General features: G+C 37.6%; 1 protein-coding gene across 1 annotated transcript; it reads right to left on the bottom strand.

The window, feature by feature from the left end:
• Window positions 1-217: 217 nt before the first annotated feature.
• On the bottom strand, window positions 218-2666 carry LOC142175774 (uncharacterized). Its single transcript, XM_075242766.1, has 5 exons — window positions 1866-2666; window positions 1566-1770; window positions 1185-1485; window positions 876-1060; window positions 218-762 (listed from the first exon to the last, which is right to left on the bottom strand). The coding sequence occupies exons 1-5, from the start codon at window positions 2664-2666 to the stop codon at window positions 218-220; spliced, it is 2037 nt and encodes a 678-aa protein (XP_075098867.1).
• Window positions 2667-16080: the final 13414 nt, after the last annotated feature.

Below are 16080 nucleotides of genomic sequence, written 5' to 3'. Positions count from 1 at the left end.
ATAAAAACCTGATTGCAACACCTTAGCTGCCATTTTGTCACCCGCATAATGACCACCATAAGGCGACGCATGACAGTCATGTAAGATAACATTTAATTCAGATTCGGGCACACATCTTCTCATTAACTGATCGGTACAAGATTTGAACAGAAATACCTCATCCCACACATATGACCTCACATCTCGCAAGAACTTATTTTTAGCATAAGTTTCAAGATCAGGCGGCCAGATTGTTCACAAAATCTGCATACCATGGCACCTCCCCAGTAGCAATGGCCAACAATTGCTCATCCGGGAATGTTTCCTTGATGACATCTCCCTCAGCTACTTGATTCCAAGTTTCTAACCTGGATAAGTGATCAGTCACTTGATTCTCTGTTCCTTTACGGTCTAGGATCTCCAAATCAAATTCCCGCAAGAGTAAAACCCAACGGATTAGCCTTGGTTTAGCATCTTTCTTTTCGAACAAATACCTCATAGTTGTATGGTCTGTGTAGACGATGACTTTGGTGCCAACCAAATAGGCCCAAAATTTATCGAACGCCCACACTACAGCAAGCAACTCCTTTTCTATCACAGTATAACTTATTTGAGTAGGAGTAACAGTCTTGCTTGCGTAGTAAATGGAGTAAAATATTTTGCTCCTCCTCTGGCCCAACACGGCCCCAATTGCACCATCACTAGCGTCAAACATCAGCTCAAATGGCTCTTTCCAGTCAGGAGCCACTATGATTGGTGCACTCACTAACTTTTTTTCAGCTCCTAAAATGCTTTTAGACAAGCATCATCAAACTTGAACGGCACATCCTTCTATAACAACCTGTACAAAGGAGAAGAAATTTTTGAGAAATCTTTTATAAATCGGCGATAAAAACCTGCGTGTCCCAGAAAACTCCTAACTCCTTTCACTGAAATCGGTGGTGGCAACTTTTCAATTGCTTCCACCTTAGCTTTGTCAACTTCCAGTCCATCTTTGGATACCTTGTGCCCCAGCACTATACCTTCACGTACCATAAAATGGCATTTTTCCCAATTCAGTACCAGATTAGTCTCCTCAGACCTGGCATGCACTTTAGCGAGATTGGTCAAGCATTCATCAAAAGAAGGACCAAACACAGAAAAATCATTCATAAAAACCTCCACAAAACCGTTCCACCATATCGGTGAGAATAGCCATCACACACCTTTCAAAAGTCGCAATTGCATTACACAACCCGAATGGCATTCTCTTAAATGCATAAGTACCATAAGGGCATGTAAAACTGGTTTTTTCTTGATCTTTCGGGGCAATAGCAATCTGATTATACCCCGAATAGCCGTCAAGGAAACAATAGTATTCCTGTCCGGCTAACCTGTCAAGCATTTGATCAATGAAGGGGAGGGGGAAGTGATCTTTTCGTGTAGTATTATTCAACTTCCTATAATCTATGCATATTCGCCGACCAGTCACAGTCCTAGTTGGGATTAATTCATTTTGTTCATTCACTACAACAGTCATACCCCCTTTTTAGGTACATATTGAACAGGGCTTACCCACTTACTCTCGGAGATGGGAAATACTATACCTGTGTCGAGCCACTTAATTACTTCTTTTCTTACCACCTCTTTCATGATTGGATTTAGGCGACGTTGATGTTCCATGCTAGGCTTGTGTCCCTCCTCCATGAGTATTTTGTGCATGCAGAATCCAGGGCTAATACCCTTTATGTCAGACATTGTCCAACCAATGGCATGCTTGTGCTCCCTCAGCACCCTTAAGAGCTTTTCTTCCTGCAATTTAGATAAATGAGAAGAAACAATCATAGGTAAAGTGTTAGAACTACCCAAATATGAATAATGAAGATGAAATGGTAAGGGTTTAAGACCAGTTTTGGAGCCTCCTCAACTGAGGGTCTAAGGGGCAGGCCGATTGGCCTATCTAGAGGCTCAAACTGGGATCTTTCTCTAATGTATTCACAAGATGCATCCAAAATTTGCAACATCTCCTCAACCTCTTCTTCCAGTTCCAAGTGATTGAATAACATCAATGCCTTTTCTAGTGCATCTTCTTTAAATGCACTTGGCTCTCCGACTGGTTCATTTATCTTCACCACAGAAATTATGGCCAGGTCCTCGTAATGACGAGGCAACTTAATGGCTCGATATACATTGAAGACCGCGTCTTCATTGTCCACCCTCAGGATCGTCTTAGCTTCTCGGACTTTGATAATGGCATCTCCAGTGGCCAAAAGAGGTCGTCCCAAGATGATAGGAACTAACTCATCAGCCTCGTAGTCCAGGATGATAAAATCTGCAGGGAAAATAAACTTCCCAATTTGCAGCAAGACGTCCTCAATTACCCCCTCAGGATAAACATAAGATCTGTCAGCTAACTGTAGCAGCACCATGGTGGGTCTCGGAGCTCCTAATCCCAATTGTTTGAACACTGACAACGGCATCAGATTGATACTTGCACCCAAATCACACAAGGCTCTACCCACATCAATTTCACCAATCCTCACGGGGATTGTAAAACTACCCAGATCCTTAAGCTTTTGTAAAAGCTTATGTTGAATCCTGGAAGTGCACTCCTCAGTAAGTGCGCCGGTCTCAAATTCAGTTAACCTCCTCTTATTTGCCACTATATCCTTAATATATTTTGCATATTTTGGGACCTCACGGAGCATGTCCACCAAAGAGATGTTCAAGTGTATCTACTTCAGCATATCTAAATACTTGTGAAATATGTGGTCATCATTCTTCTTTCTCAGTCTTTGAGGAAAAGGAGGTGGCACCCTCTCTGATATTTGCTCAGACTCTGTTTTGTTTCTCTTATCTACCTCTACAGGTTCTGGCACTCTTTCTTCTTCGAGCCCAGACTGCTTCTTTTTCTTCTTAGGCACATCTACTAACTCTCTCCCATTTCTCAACGTCACTGCATTGACTTGAGGATTTTTCTCTGTATCACTTGGGAGAGCTCCAACAGGTCTAATATTCTGATTGTTAGCCATTTGCCCAAACTGCCTCTCTAGATTTCTGAACTCTATGCGCAATTGTTGATTCTCAGCCATAACTTTTTGATTTTCTAGAAAGAGCTTTTTCATCATGCCAATCAAACTCTCTTATGATTGCTGTGGAGGTTGAGGTGGATGATTATAATTTTCTTGAGGCCTGATGTTCTGATTTCCACCCCAAGAGAAGTTAGGATGATTCCTCCAGTTCGGATGGTATGTGTTACCATATTGAGCATTTTGATTCATCGGCCCTCTAGCTTGTTGCCCCACGTAGTAGCTGGATTCAGGATTCACAGGGCATATGTCACTTGTGTGACCTTCACCACATAACTCGCAGCAAGTAGACATTTGTTGCACATGCTGCATCTGTTGTGCTTGGTGCATTGCCATGTTTTTCATCTGATTTGCTAATCTCACTATACCTACCCTCATGGCTGAGAAATTATCAAGCTTGATCACACCTGCTGCCTTTTGTTTAAGTGCTCTTCGTGGTTCCCCATCTCCTTGCCAATTATTATCATTAGCAGTGAAATTGTTTAGCAGGATCTGGATCTCACTATATGGTCTTGCCATGCAACTACCCCCACATGTTGAGTCAAGATTCATCTTTGATGCCTCGTCCAACCCATCAACGAAAGTGTGACCCAATACCTCATCAGTCTGACAATGATGTGGGGAGTCTAGTAGTAGCTTCTTGTATCTTTCCCAAGCTTGACAAAGAGTCTAGCCATCTCGTTGTTGAAACTCAAGAATCTGGCTCCTCAGCGACTTTGTCTTCTTAGTGGGAAAAAACTTAATTAAGAATTTCCTTGCTAGATCATCACAATTGTGGATTGAGTTCGCGGGCTCCTTTTGCAACCATTCCTAAGCTTCCCCTAGGAGTGAAAAAGGAAACAGTGTCAGCCTAGTCCTTGGAAACGTTCAGATAATTGTAAGTGTCTTTAATTTCCAGGAAGTTCTGAATGTGCCTCTGCGGGTCTTCATGAGATAGACCCACATATTGCCCTATGGACTGAATCAGTTTTACCATGTATTGTTTGAGTTCAAAGTGACCCGTGATCTCAGGCTACAAAATTGCCTGAGTCATATTAGCAAGATTGGGCCTTGCAGCTTCTATCACCGGACACCCTTCATTACCTGCCATCTCTATTGGATGTGGTTCAACTACGATGTCCAACTCTCTTTCAATTCTAGTTCTAGCTTCAACTTCCCTCCTCACTCTATAAAGTGTTCGTTTGATCTCAGGATAAGAGGAAGGATATTGTTTGCGCCTCAACTCCTCCGCATTCAAGAGAAGAGCATGCGTTATCAAAAATAAAGCAAACTAAAAATGAAAACTTGAACAAATAACGAATAAAATCTTAACTTAGATAAACAATCAATAACTAAGTCCCCGACAACGGCGCCAAAAACTTGTTGGTTCCCCAAGTACACGTGGCCGTCAAGTAATAAAGTGACTCGAAACACAGATGTCGAACCCACAGAGACTTAGATCAATTGTCAACTAAGCAAACTAAAATCAATTAATTGTCCAAGATATTTAAGAGCGATGTTTTCCTATTAATCTTCTATTGCGGAAATTAAACAAGTAACAACTAATTTATCAAGAATGCAAACATGTATGATGAGATTTTAATTCATAGGAGGTGAAAATTTCAGGGTTGTGGTTGGTTTATTAATCCTATTAAGTTCAATAATAACACTCGTTAATCCAGATTATCTATGCTTGCTAATTAACCGGATCATTTATGTGAATAGCATATTCCCACAATATTACTCGCCTACCCATAATATATCAATCCTATATTCCTATGGTATTAAGTCTATCATGAACGAATATAATACGGTATTCAATTAAGCAAGACTGTTAGGTATATTCCTATCATAACCGTGAAATCATCCCCCGAGCCACGGGTTCAGAAACAAGCTCTCTCTAATACTACTCTAATCTAAACACGGCTTTCCCCAAGCATAGCATAGATAGTAGGGTGAATTGGTAGCTACAACAATTCACAAGTTAAAACTAGAATTAAAGAAATAACCACAAGATGATAATCCGAATTAACGAAGATGTAATTAATAAACGTTAATAATCATGTCAACCACAACCCTAGAACTAGAGTGCTTAGCCACTCATGTTCGTAGTAACAATTTTTCAAGTATTTTGCATAAACAAATTACAAAGAAAAGATAAAGGAATGAAGAACTCAATGATTTTCTCCTCCAAAAGTTGTTCCACGTGATGTTCTTGCCTCTGGTCGCAAAAACTCCTCTAAAAATGGTGTTTAATTACTATTTATATGTGTAGGAAAAAAGCCTAGACGAAATAACCAAGTCCAAAACTAAAAAGGAGACAATATAGGCTTTAAAACCCGGAACACTCTCGCTACATGCCTCGCGGCGTGAGGCAAAACGCGAGCTTCATCTCGCAGTAGCCTGTGCGACGCAAGCTCTGTCGCGCGCTTTAATCCTCACCTCGCCTGCTCTAACGCGAGCAAAGTAGCTCGCTACGCCTGTTGGTGCTTCGATTCAATTTTGTTGCCTCACATTTCCAATTAACGTTTTTGTTTCATTTTTCAATTGTTGTTTTTGTCTTCTTTTGATTTGTCTCTTTTGTCTTCCTTTGTAATGTTAAACTTTAATCCTTATATATCCACTAATTAAATAATCATAACTCCATTCTTTTAGTGTATAAAATACACATAAAATCTCTACTTTACTCCCAATTTCGTCCTCAACGTACCTACACATAAAATAAACTCAATTAAGCACAAATATATTATAGTATTGCATTAAAGCAACAAAATGTAAGGTAAGTAATAATGCACTAAAAATATGGAATCATAGCCAAACATCAGAAATCACTCGAATAAATAGTCATTCGCGAAAGGGGATATCCTATAATTATAATAGAACAAGGTGTTGTGTCACATTCTCTTGTTGCAATGTCATTAGATTTTAGCATAGTAGTCGATTCAGGTACCAACGACATGGACATTGAAGATTCATACAACCGATCCCAACTTTTTAGGAATTGAGGCATAGTTGTTGTTATTGTAGTCGGTTGATCAGGTACCAATTGCACCTGATTGTTCCCCATACCATAACCCCTGCAACCAGTTAGTAGTTCAAGAAAACTTGTAGCCTTGACTTCAGATTCTTGTTTGTAAGTTACCCAAGGTTCTTGTTTGTAAACATCATACATTGCAATAAAACCATTGTCATGCAATTCTTGCTTAGCAACAAACCTCAAAAGAAATTTCACTAACTCTGAATCCATCGGTCGAAATCGATACCCTTCTCCAAGATTATCTAACTCCATCATATTCATTATTGTTTCTTGAATATGAAGATGACAAAAACGCAGCGGCCGAGACTAGAGAGTTTTGAGTGATAAAATAGGGCTATATATATGACTTAGGAGTTTAGATACTTTGTATTTATAGAACAAAAAGTTGATTATGATCAACGGCAATGAGTTCGATTTTAGGGAAGTACGTGAAGCCCAAGTATATTCAAAAAATTTTACCTGAAATCCTTGCCTTTGTAAGAAACCAAACGTGTAACAATTTAGGAAACTTTCTTCTAACGGTCGAAATTGTTCGTTGTAAAATAATTAAAAAAAAGGAACTGTTAATATATGGAAACATGGGAGTTAAATAATAAAAACAATGTACACTATTTATTCATTTAGCATGTAGTAATCTTTCAAAGAAACAAAAGAGTTAAAAGAATTTCCAAATTAATATATTTTTGTCAATCTTACCGTGAAATATATGTTATTTTTGTGTATTCTTGAGTTTTTTTATTTTTATAGAATTTAATGTTTATATTTTATTTTAAATGTAACAGAAATTGTTAATATGTAGAAATTGTTCGTAGTAAATAAAAAAAAGTGTTAATATGTGGGAACTTAGCAGATTTTTTCTTTAAGCAATAAATATTTATTAAACAACCAAGTCAAAACAGAGTTACGTTATGGAAAATCCTTGTTCTTTAAATGAGAAGCATCAAAACAAAAAATAAAAGCTAAACATGAGGGATAGAAATCCCAAGTTACACGAGTTACATAGGATAAAGCTATACGAGCAAGAGAGAGCCGCTTTACTAACGTTCCGCCTAGTCCATGGAAGGACAAATCATTGAATTAATTCTTCAAACACAAACAATCCCCAATAATTTGTCTAAATGTGGAAACTTAGGAGTTAAATAATAGAAACGATGTACTCTATTTATTCATTTATCATGAGTAATTTTTTTTCTTTTAAAAATAAAACCAATGTTAAAGCTTCCAAAAATATGTTATTTTTACGTATGACATTATCTTTGGCTTTTTAAAAAAATAGAATTTGATGTTTTTATTTATTTTAAAAGGCGTATACTAAAATAATATTGGCAGAATACATAGACAGACATTTTAACTATCCCAAAAATTTCACTTGAACACCTCAACTAAGCCATTTACCAACGGAACACTTTAACTCTATCTTTACTGTACCATTTTAACACGTCCGACTGGCATGGCAAATAACGTGAGCATCACTGCTGTTGAGCGCAAGAACATTAAAAATATGCTGACAAAAACTATTTCAATAGTAAAATACAAACGGTAAAAATATACCCCTTCCCTATTTCTTCACCCTTTTCTTGATTTTCTGGTTTAAAAATTCTACTCTTCTCTCCAAATTGAAAGTAGTCTTGCCTGAGTGTTCGGATTTTGGCTTAATCTCTCAATTTTGTGGATAATGTCTCTCACACCAAGAATCGATTCATGTTGATGTGATCATGAATGTCAATTAAAACCTTCATGGTCTCCATCTAATCTTGGAAGGAGGTTCTATGGATGCAAAATTGAAAAGGTAAGTGTTAATTAACTACAATTAATTATTTTTACTATGTTGTCCCCGACTTTAGTTTGAATCAATTTCTTTTTTTTTTTGAAGGACAAAGGTGGATGTAAGTATTTTAGGTGGGTTAATGACGAGTTTCCTAGCCAAGCGAATAGGGTTATTAGGGGTTTATTAAACAGGGTCAAAGCTTTTGAAGAAGAAAGGGCACGAGCAAGAATACGAAGGAAGAAATTGGCTTCTGTTATAGTAATAATGCTAAATATCTGGGTTTGCTATTGTGCCTTCGATCGTTGAAGTTGTTGTGGTTCTGCATGTGGTTGGAGTAGAAGCGTTTTGATGCCATTATGTCATATAAGCCTTAGCTCTTGTATTTTGCGTTTGTAATGGTGGTTGATATATTTTGGATGTTTCTTAACTTGTAGTTTGTGTGAATGTAATTGTGGTCTGTGGCCTTATTTCAATGAATTGAAGAAATGTTCTGCCATTTTTTTATGTACTAGTTCAAATATGGAATTCGAAGTGCTAACATGTTGAAGTTGTAATTGAACTCAACTGATAAGTACTCAACAAAACATCCATCGCAGCCTACCATCTTTCAGATTTACCAAGTACATACAGTCCACCTTATGAGCCATATCTTATGTTCATTTGAAGAAAAAGCACAGCAGTTGCATTCACAACTGTTGCAAAGGTTGTTGAGGCTGCCAACTCATGTTATAAAAGCAACAAATAGCACGAATGTTGAGGCTACACTTAGAATTTAAATTGCATTCACAACTAAAATGTTATACAACACCAGTCATATTTCCAAAAGTTGAATAGAATTGCAACAAAGCTTGAATATAACTTCTTAAAATAATGTCAACTAGTGACCCAAAAAAGACAGAATAATTAATGCAAGTCTGGATACTTAGCAAAATACATGAACTCAAAATAGCATAATCCTAACACAACTACATTCTTGAGGATGCTCTTTTGCATTATGGTGCTGGAGGGGCTGGACTTGCAACTGAAAAGGTAGTTGATGAAGATCCAATTTAGTTTCTCCTGTTTGCACTTAGTTGTTGTAGCTGGGAAGTAGTAATAGCATTTCTTCCTTTAAACTTCAGCCCAGAAGGTTTAAAATCAAGATCAATATTGACTGCACTAGTATCCTTCACAACCTTAGTCCCATTTGATTGATCTTTTAACCCCAACAATAAGTTTTCTAGGAGCAGTTGCTGGAGGTGCATTTGGAATGCACCCATGCCAAATCTAGTATTGTTTCCCCTCCCTCTGCCACTGCTTGTATTAGTTGCACTAGATTCTTGAGTTGCTTGATTTCCTCAGTTTTCTTGAATTGCTTGAATTGACTGTCTACTTGTAGACTCTCCAATTCTACCCTAAAAAAAAATTCCAATTATAACATTTATTTAAGTTAGCATTTGAAGTGAAAAGAAAGGTGAAAAACATTACAACTTACCCTTGATTGGAAGAAGACTTGTTATAGCGTGCTTGATGACATTTTGAACATGTCATCTTCACTCCTTGATTGGAGATCTTGCCATACTTCTATTTTTAAGGCTCATTCTTGGTGCTGAGGCTCAATTACCATGTTATTAGTGTCATGCCACATCTTCATGTTAGGGATTTGTTCAATAAAGTATTAATATGCCTTGCGAAATGTCTCCTTTCTATGCCAGTTATCCACATAATTATATGGTTCTTCTTCTTGGTGATAGATTGCACATATTGCATGTGCACAAGAGATCCCTCTTAACTGCCAGGATCTACAAGTGCATGTTCTTCTCCTCAAGTTCACTATATATATGTATTGATATTCATCAACCTCAAACCCATCAATTCTAAATCACAAAACTTTGCATTTCCTAGAAAACTCTTTATTTTCTTCTAGAATCACCCTTGCCATAGGAGAAATGTCTGTAATCCAAATCTCTGCAAACTTTATCATATCAACATGTCTCCTAACTACTTTATATGTAATGTCCTCTAACATGTTAATAATAGACTGGTGCCTAGGTGCCAATATCCAAGAACTAAAGGTCTCACATATATTATTTTCTACAATATCACATATGAAGTGTTCAAGAAAAAAGCTTTACACCAATACTCTTTGTTATACTTCAATAGGCTTTCACATATATTTTTTCAAGTTTTACCAATCAGTTCTTCTTTCAACTTCACCTCAAAACTAGCCTTAGAATACCACCAAAATTGCTTTCTCAACTCCTCCCTTTTCCAAGTTTTTGACCAGTTAGACCATATGTGCCTAGCACACATTCGATGCTCAAAATTTGGTAGTAATTCAGGAATGCTTGGTACCAATCCCTACAAAACATAAATGAATCAAACAGAACCCTACAAAATAGAGATGAATAAAACAAAATAATTACACATGAAATAGAAATTTAAGCCAGAAAGTTTTGGTAAAAAACCTTTTGCGTATCAAACATAACTGTTAATCTAGCTTCATCTCCTAACTCCAAATCATATATTAAGTTGTATATAAACCAACTCCAAGATACTTTTGGATCATTGTCTATCACATCCCATGCAATGGGATATAAAGAAACTAGATAAAGGATCTCCAGTTGTCGCAATAGATCAGTATTTTCTTTAATGATCAAGTTTGCCTTTGCAAATGAGAAATTGTTGATTCCCCAAGTACACGCAATTATACATGGCCGTTAAGTAATAAAGTGACTCGAAAGTCGGATGTCGAACCCACATAGACTTAGATCAGTTGTCAACTAAGCAAACTATAATCAATTAATTGTCCAAGATATTTAAGAATGATGTTTTTCTATTAATCAACTATTGCAAAAATTAAACAAGTAACAACTAATTTATCAAGAATGCAAATGTGTATGATGAGATTTTAATTCAGAGGAGGTAAAAATTCTAGGGTTGTGGTTGGTTTATCAATACTATTAAGTTCAATAATCATACTCGTTAATCCAGATTATCTATGGTTGCTAATTAATATGATCATTTATATAAACAGCATGTTCCCACAATATATTAATCATATATTCCTATGGTATTGAGTCTATCATGAACAAATATAATACGGTATTCAATTAAGCAAAATTGTTAGGTATATTTCTATCCTAACCGCGAAATCGTCCCCCGAGCCACGGGTTCAGAAACAAGCTCTCTCTAATTCTACTCTAATCTAAAAACGGCTTTCCCCAAGCATAGCATAGATAGTAGGGTGAATTGGTAGCTACTACAATTCACAAGTTAAAACTAGAATTAAAGAAACAACCATAAGATGATAATCCGAATTAACGAAGATGTAAATTAATAAAAGTTAATAATCATGTCCACCACAACCCTAGAACTAGAGTGCTTAGCCACTAATGTTCGTAGTAACAATTTTCCAAGTATTTTGCATAAACAAATTACAAAGAAAAGATAAAGGAATGAAGAACTCGATGATTTTCTCCTTCAAAAGTTGTTACACGTGATGTTCTTGCCTCCGGTCGCAAAAACTCCTCTACAAATAGTGTTTAATGACTATTTATATGTGTAGGAGAAAAGCCGAGACGAAATAACCAAGTCCGAAACCAAAAAGGAGACAAAATAGGCTTTAAAACCCGGAACACCCTCGCTACAGGCCTCGCGGCGCGAGGCAAAATGCGAGCTTCATCTCGCTGTAGCCCGTGCGACGCAAGCTCTGTCGCGCGCTTTAATCCTCGCCTCGCCTGCTCTAACGCGAGCAAAGTATCTTGCTATGCCTGTTGGTGCTTCGATTCAATTTTGTTGCCTAACATTTCCAATTCACGTTTTTGTTTCATTTTTCAATTGTTCTTTTTGTCTTCTTTTGATTTGTCTCTTTTGTCTTCCTTTGTAATGTTAAACTTTAATCCTTATATATCCACTAATTAAATAATCATAACTCCATTCTTTTAGTGTATAAAATACATAAAAAATCTCTACTTTGCTCCCAATTTCGTCTTCAATGTACCTACACATAAAATAAACTCAATTAAGCACAAATATAGTATAGTTTAGCATTAAAGCCCCAAAATGTAAGGTAAGTAATGCACTAAAAATATGAAATTATAGCCAAACATCACTACCCCCACACTTAAACGTTGCTCGTCCTCGAGCAATCAAACTACACTTTATATAGACACGTCCTTTTTAAACAATTCTCCTAACTCATCACACCAAGAATATTTAAAATAGACTAAGCACAAAGGTGTAACATCTTCACCTCAAGATTTGACTTACAAGTACCATGCATTATTCACCACTCACTCACTTAAACATAGAGGTCAATGACATTATTACCTTTCCTTCATGAATCGAGTGCCCTCACACAATAAAAGAGAGTAGTTCCACACACATTAAAATTTAAGAACAATTAGGAACTCAAGATAGGAAGAATTCACTCACTCTCGGAAATAACATTCATATGCCACATAAAGATGTACCATAGGCTTGCCCGTAGTGTACTACTCTACTAATCGAGCTCATTCAGTCTAGGATCAAGTATGGCTTTAATTGGTTGCAATGTAGGCTGCGGGTCGGGTAGGATACATTTGGATATAAGAGTGACTACACCTCCCTAAGCATTTTAATACATATACTTTAACATTCAAACCCCATACTTATGTCAAACCAAACTCCACCTTCACATCAATGTATATTACTCTTTTAAGCACAATTACATCAAGAGTCACCACTATCAAGGAATATTTTTCACAGCAATACAACTATATATATATATATATATTTTTCTTTTTCAATTCACATGGCTCTTACTTTTTCAAAACAGTGCACCTTTCTCCTTATTTCATTAGTTCCACTCAAAAGCCAAACCAACCACCCCCACACTTTAACTTTTACAAAGTTCATTACAATTCAAGTACTCATGAGAGGTTAAAAGGTTCAAATAGATGGTTAATTCAAACAAATGGGTAAGGCTTTTAATGTGGTTGCCAAAGAAATAGGATTACAGGCTCAAAGGGGTTAACTACGATACATAACAATTAGGCGGGTAAACTATATATATCTGGCTCAACAAAGAAACGCCTATATCACTTCCAATACTGAACAAAACTACTATTTCGCTTTGCAAACACACGGGGCAAGTTCTAGACATCAAATACAATGCACAGAATAACACACAAACCTCACACACACATGGAACATAACTCACTCAGGATCGGACTCATCAAGACACTCTAGTCAAAGAAGTTAAGCAAATTTAAGATCATACAATTTAAGGTACTTATACAAGAGTCAAAAACTGAGCCTAAGCGTCACAACCAAAGTACTCACTATTCTCAAGGCATAACAAAGTCAATAGAAGTTGTTTCAATTCAATTCATCTCACAGTGGCTAATAAAACTAACTACACCCAGTTCAAACAAAACCTTCGGAAAAGAACCACGGCACAAAGAAAACCCAAGGGGGAATTACTACACTACACACAAAGAAAATCTTTTTGTCCTTTTTCCTTAGACTTAAATCCCTTAAGAAAACTGTCTAGGAGATCCATCGTCGGGAAAAGTCCAATTTTTCTACTTTTTTCTAAAAAAAAATTACAACTACTAAAATACTAAAACACTACACAACTAAGAAAACAAAAATAAGAAGTTAAAATTTTTCTAACATCCTACTACAAATTATCTAGAGAATTCTCCCACCCCACATTTAATTGAGTGCAGTGTCCCCAATGCACAAATAAAGCAAAGCAATAACGAGGGTGGACAAGAAACTCCCTGAAAGGCCAAAGGCCAAAGCAATAGCGGCTCACGGGGTACTCAGACTTCCCCCAGGCATGGTCCTTTGTGTGAGCACCTCACACTTAGTTCTCACCATCTAACTCGCTTTTGCACACTCCCAATGGCTTTGCCTCCTATGCTTATAATCATGCAAAACAAAAACAAACACTACATCAATAATAAGATAAAAAATAAAAATAAAAGAAAGCAGTAAAGATGGATTGCCTGATTTAACGTCGCGGCACGACACAGAATCTCGTCTAATCATTGGCAAGTAACACCTTCGACTTCTGACGAACAAAGTCACCTCCATAATAGTGATTTACTCTTTGTCCGTTCACTAAGAACGTTCTCTCGTCATATAAGATGCGCAACTCAATTGCACCATGTGGAGTGACTCTCACTACCTCAAACGGGCCCGATCATCTCGATTTGAGCTTCCCCATAAAGAGTCTTAACCTCGCATTGAACAAGAGAACCAATTGGCCCGGTTTGAACTCGCGATGGTGGATATGCTTATCATGCTAGCGCTTGGTCTTTTATTTATATAACTTGGCATTCTCATACGCATGCAAGCGAAACTCATCAAGCTCGTTCAATTGCATCACCCGTTTTATACCCTCTAATTCTGCATCAACGTTCAGCTTCTTTATCGCCCAATAGGCCTTGTGCTCAAGTTCCACCGGTATATGGCATGACTTCCCATAAACTACCTTGTAAGGGGAGGGTCCGATTGGTGTTTTGTAGGCAGTCCGGTATGCCCATAGAGCATCATCAAGCTTTGCAGCCCAATCTTTCCTACATGCACTAATCGTCTTCTCTAGGATCTACTTTATCTCTTTATTTGAGACTTCAACTTGGATATGTTTTTTCACAAAGTTGACCACAACCTTGGCATCATTGGTAGGAATAGCAATGGCCTCCACCCACTTCGACACATAGTCAACGGCCACGAAAATGTACTTACACCCACTGGACAAGGGAAACGGACCCATAAAATCAATTCCCCACACATCAAAAATTTAAACCTCCATAATACTGTGCAATGACATCTCATGCCTTTTCGTGATTGTTCCTGTTCTCTGGCACCTATCACACCTCCTCATGAACTCATGGGCATCTTCAAACACCCTAGGCCAATAAAAACACGATTGCAACACCTTAGCTACCGTTTTGTCACTCGCATAATGAGCATCATAAGGCACCGCATGACAGTCATGTAAGATAGCATTTATTTCAGATTCGGGCACACATCTTCTCATTAACGGATCGGTACAAGATTTGAACAGAAATGGCTCATCTCACACATATGACCTCACATCTCGCAAGAACTTCTTTTTAGCATAAGGTTCAAGATCAGGAGGCATCTCTCCACTTGCCAGATAGTTCACAAAATCTACATACCATGGCACCTCCCCAACGGTAATGGGAAACAATTGCTCATCTGGGAATGTTTCCTTGATGACATTTCCCTCAGGTTCATGATTCCGAGTTTCTAACCTGGATAGGTGATCAGCCACTTGATTCTCTATTCCTTTACAGTCTCGAATCTCCAAATCAAATTTCTGCAAGAGTAAAACCCAACGGATTAGCCTTGGTTTAGCATATTTCTTTTGAACAAATACCTGATGGCTGCATGGTCTATGTAGACGATGACTTGGTGCTAACCAAATAGGCCCGAAATTTATCGAACGCCCACACTACAACAATTAACTCCTTTTCTGTCACAGTATAATTTATTTGAGCAGGAGTAAGAGTCTTGCTTGCGTAGTAATTGGAGTAAAAAATTTTGGTTCTCCTCTGGCCCAACACGGCCCCTATTGCACCATCACTAGCATCACACATCAGCTCAAATGCTCTTTCCAGTCAGGAGCTACTATGATTGGTGCAATCACTAACTTCTTTTTCAACTCCTCGAATACTTTTAGAAAAGCATCGTCAAACTTTAACGGCACATCCTTCTCTAACAACATGCACAAAGGAGAAGAAATTTTTGAGAAATCCTTTATAAATCGGTGATAAAATCCTGCATGTCCCTGTAAACTCCTAACTCCTTTTACTGAAATCGGTGGTGGAAACTTTTCAATTGCTTCCACATTAGCTTTGTCAACTTCCAGTCCATCTTTGGACACCTTGTACCTCAGCACTATACCTTCACGTACCATAAAATTGTACTTTTTCCAATTCAGTACCAGATTAGTCTCCTCACACCTGGAAAGCACTTTAGCAAGATTGGTCAAGAATTCATCAAAAGAAGGACCAAACACTATAAAATCATCCATAAAAACCTTCACAAACCGTTCCACCATATCGGTGAAAATAGCCATCATACACCTTTGAAAAGTCGTAGGTGCATTACACAACCCGAATGGCATTCTCTTAAATGCATAAGTGCCATAAGGGCATGTAAAAGTGCTCTTTTCTTGATCCTCCAGGGCAATAGCAATCTGATTATACCACGAATAGCCGTCAAGAAACTAATAGTATTTCTGTCCGGCT

The sequence above is a fragment of the Nicotiana tabacum genome, chromosome 22, assembly GCF_000715075.1.
Source record: "Nicotiana tabacum cultivar K326 chromosome 22, ASM71507v2, whole genome shotgun sequence".
Classification (NCBI taxonomy): Eukaryota; Viridiplantae; Streptophyta; class Magnoliopsida; order Solanales; family Solanaceae; genus Nicotiana; species Nicotiana tabacum.
The sequence above is the reverse complement of the archived record's forward strand: the minus strand, read 5'-3'. Positions and strand labels throughout refer to the sequence as shown.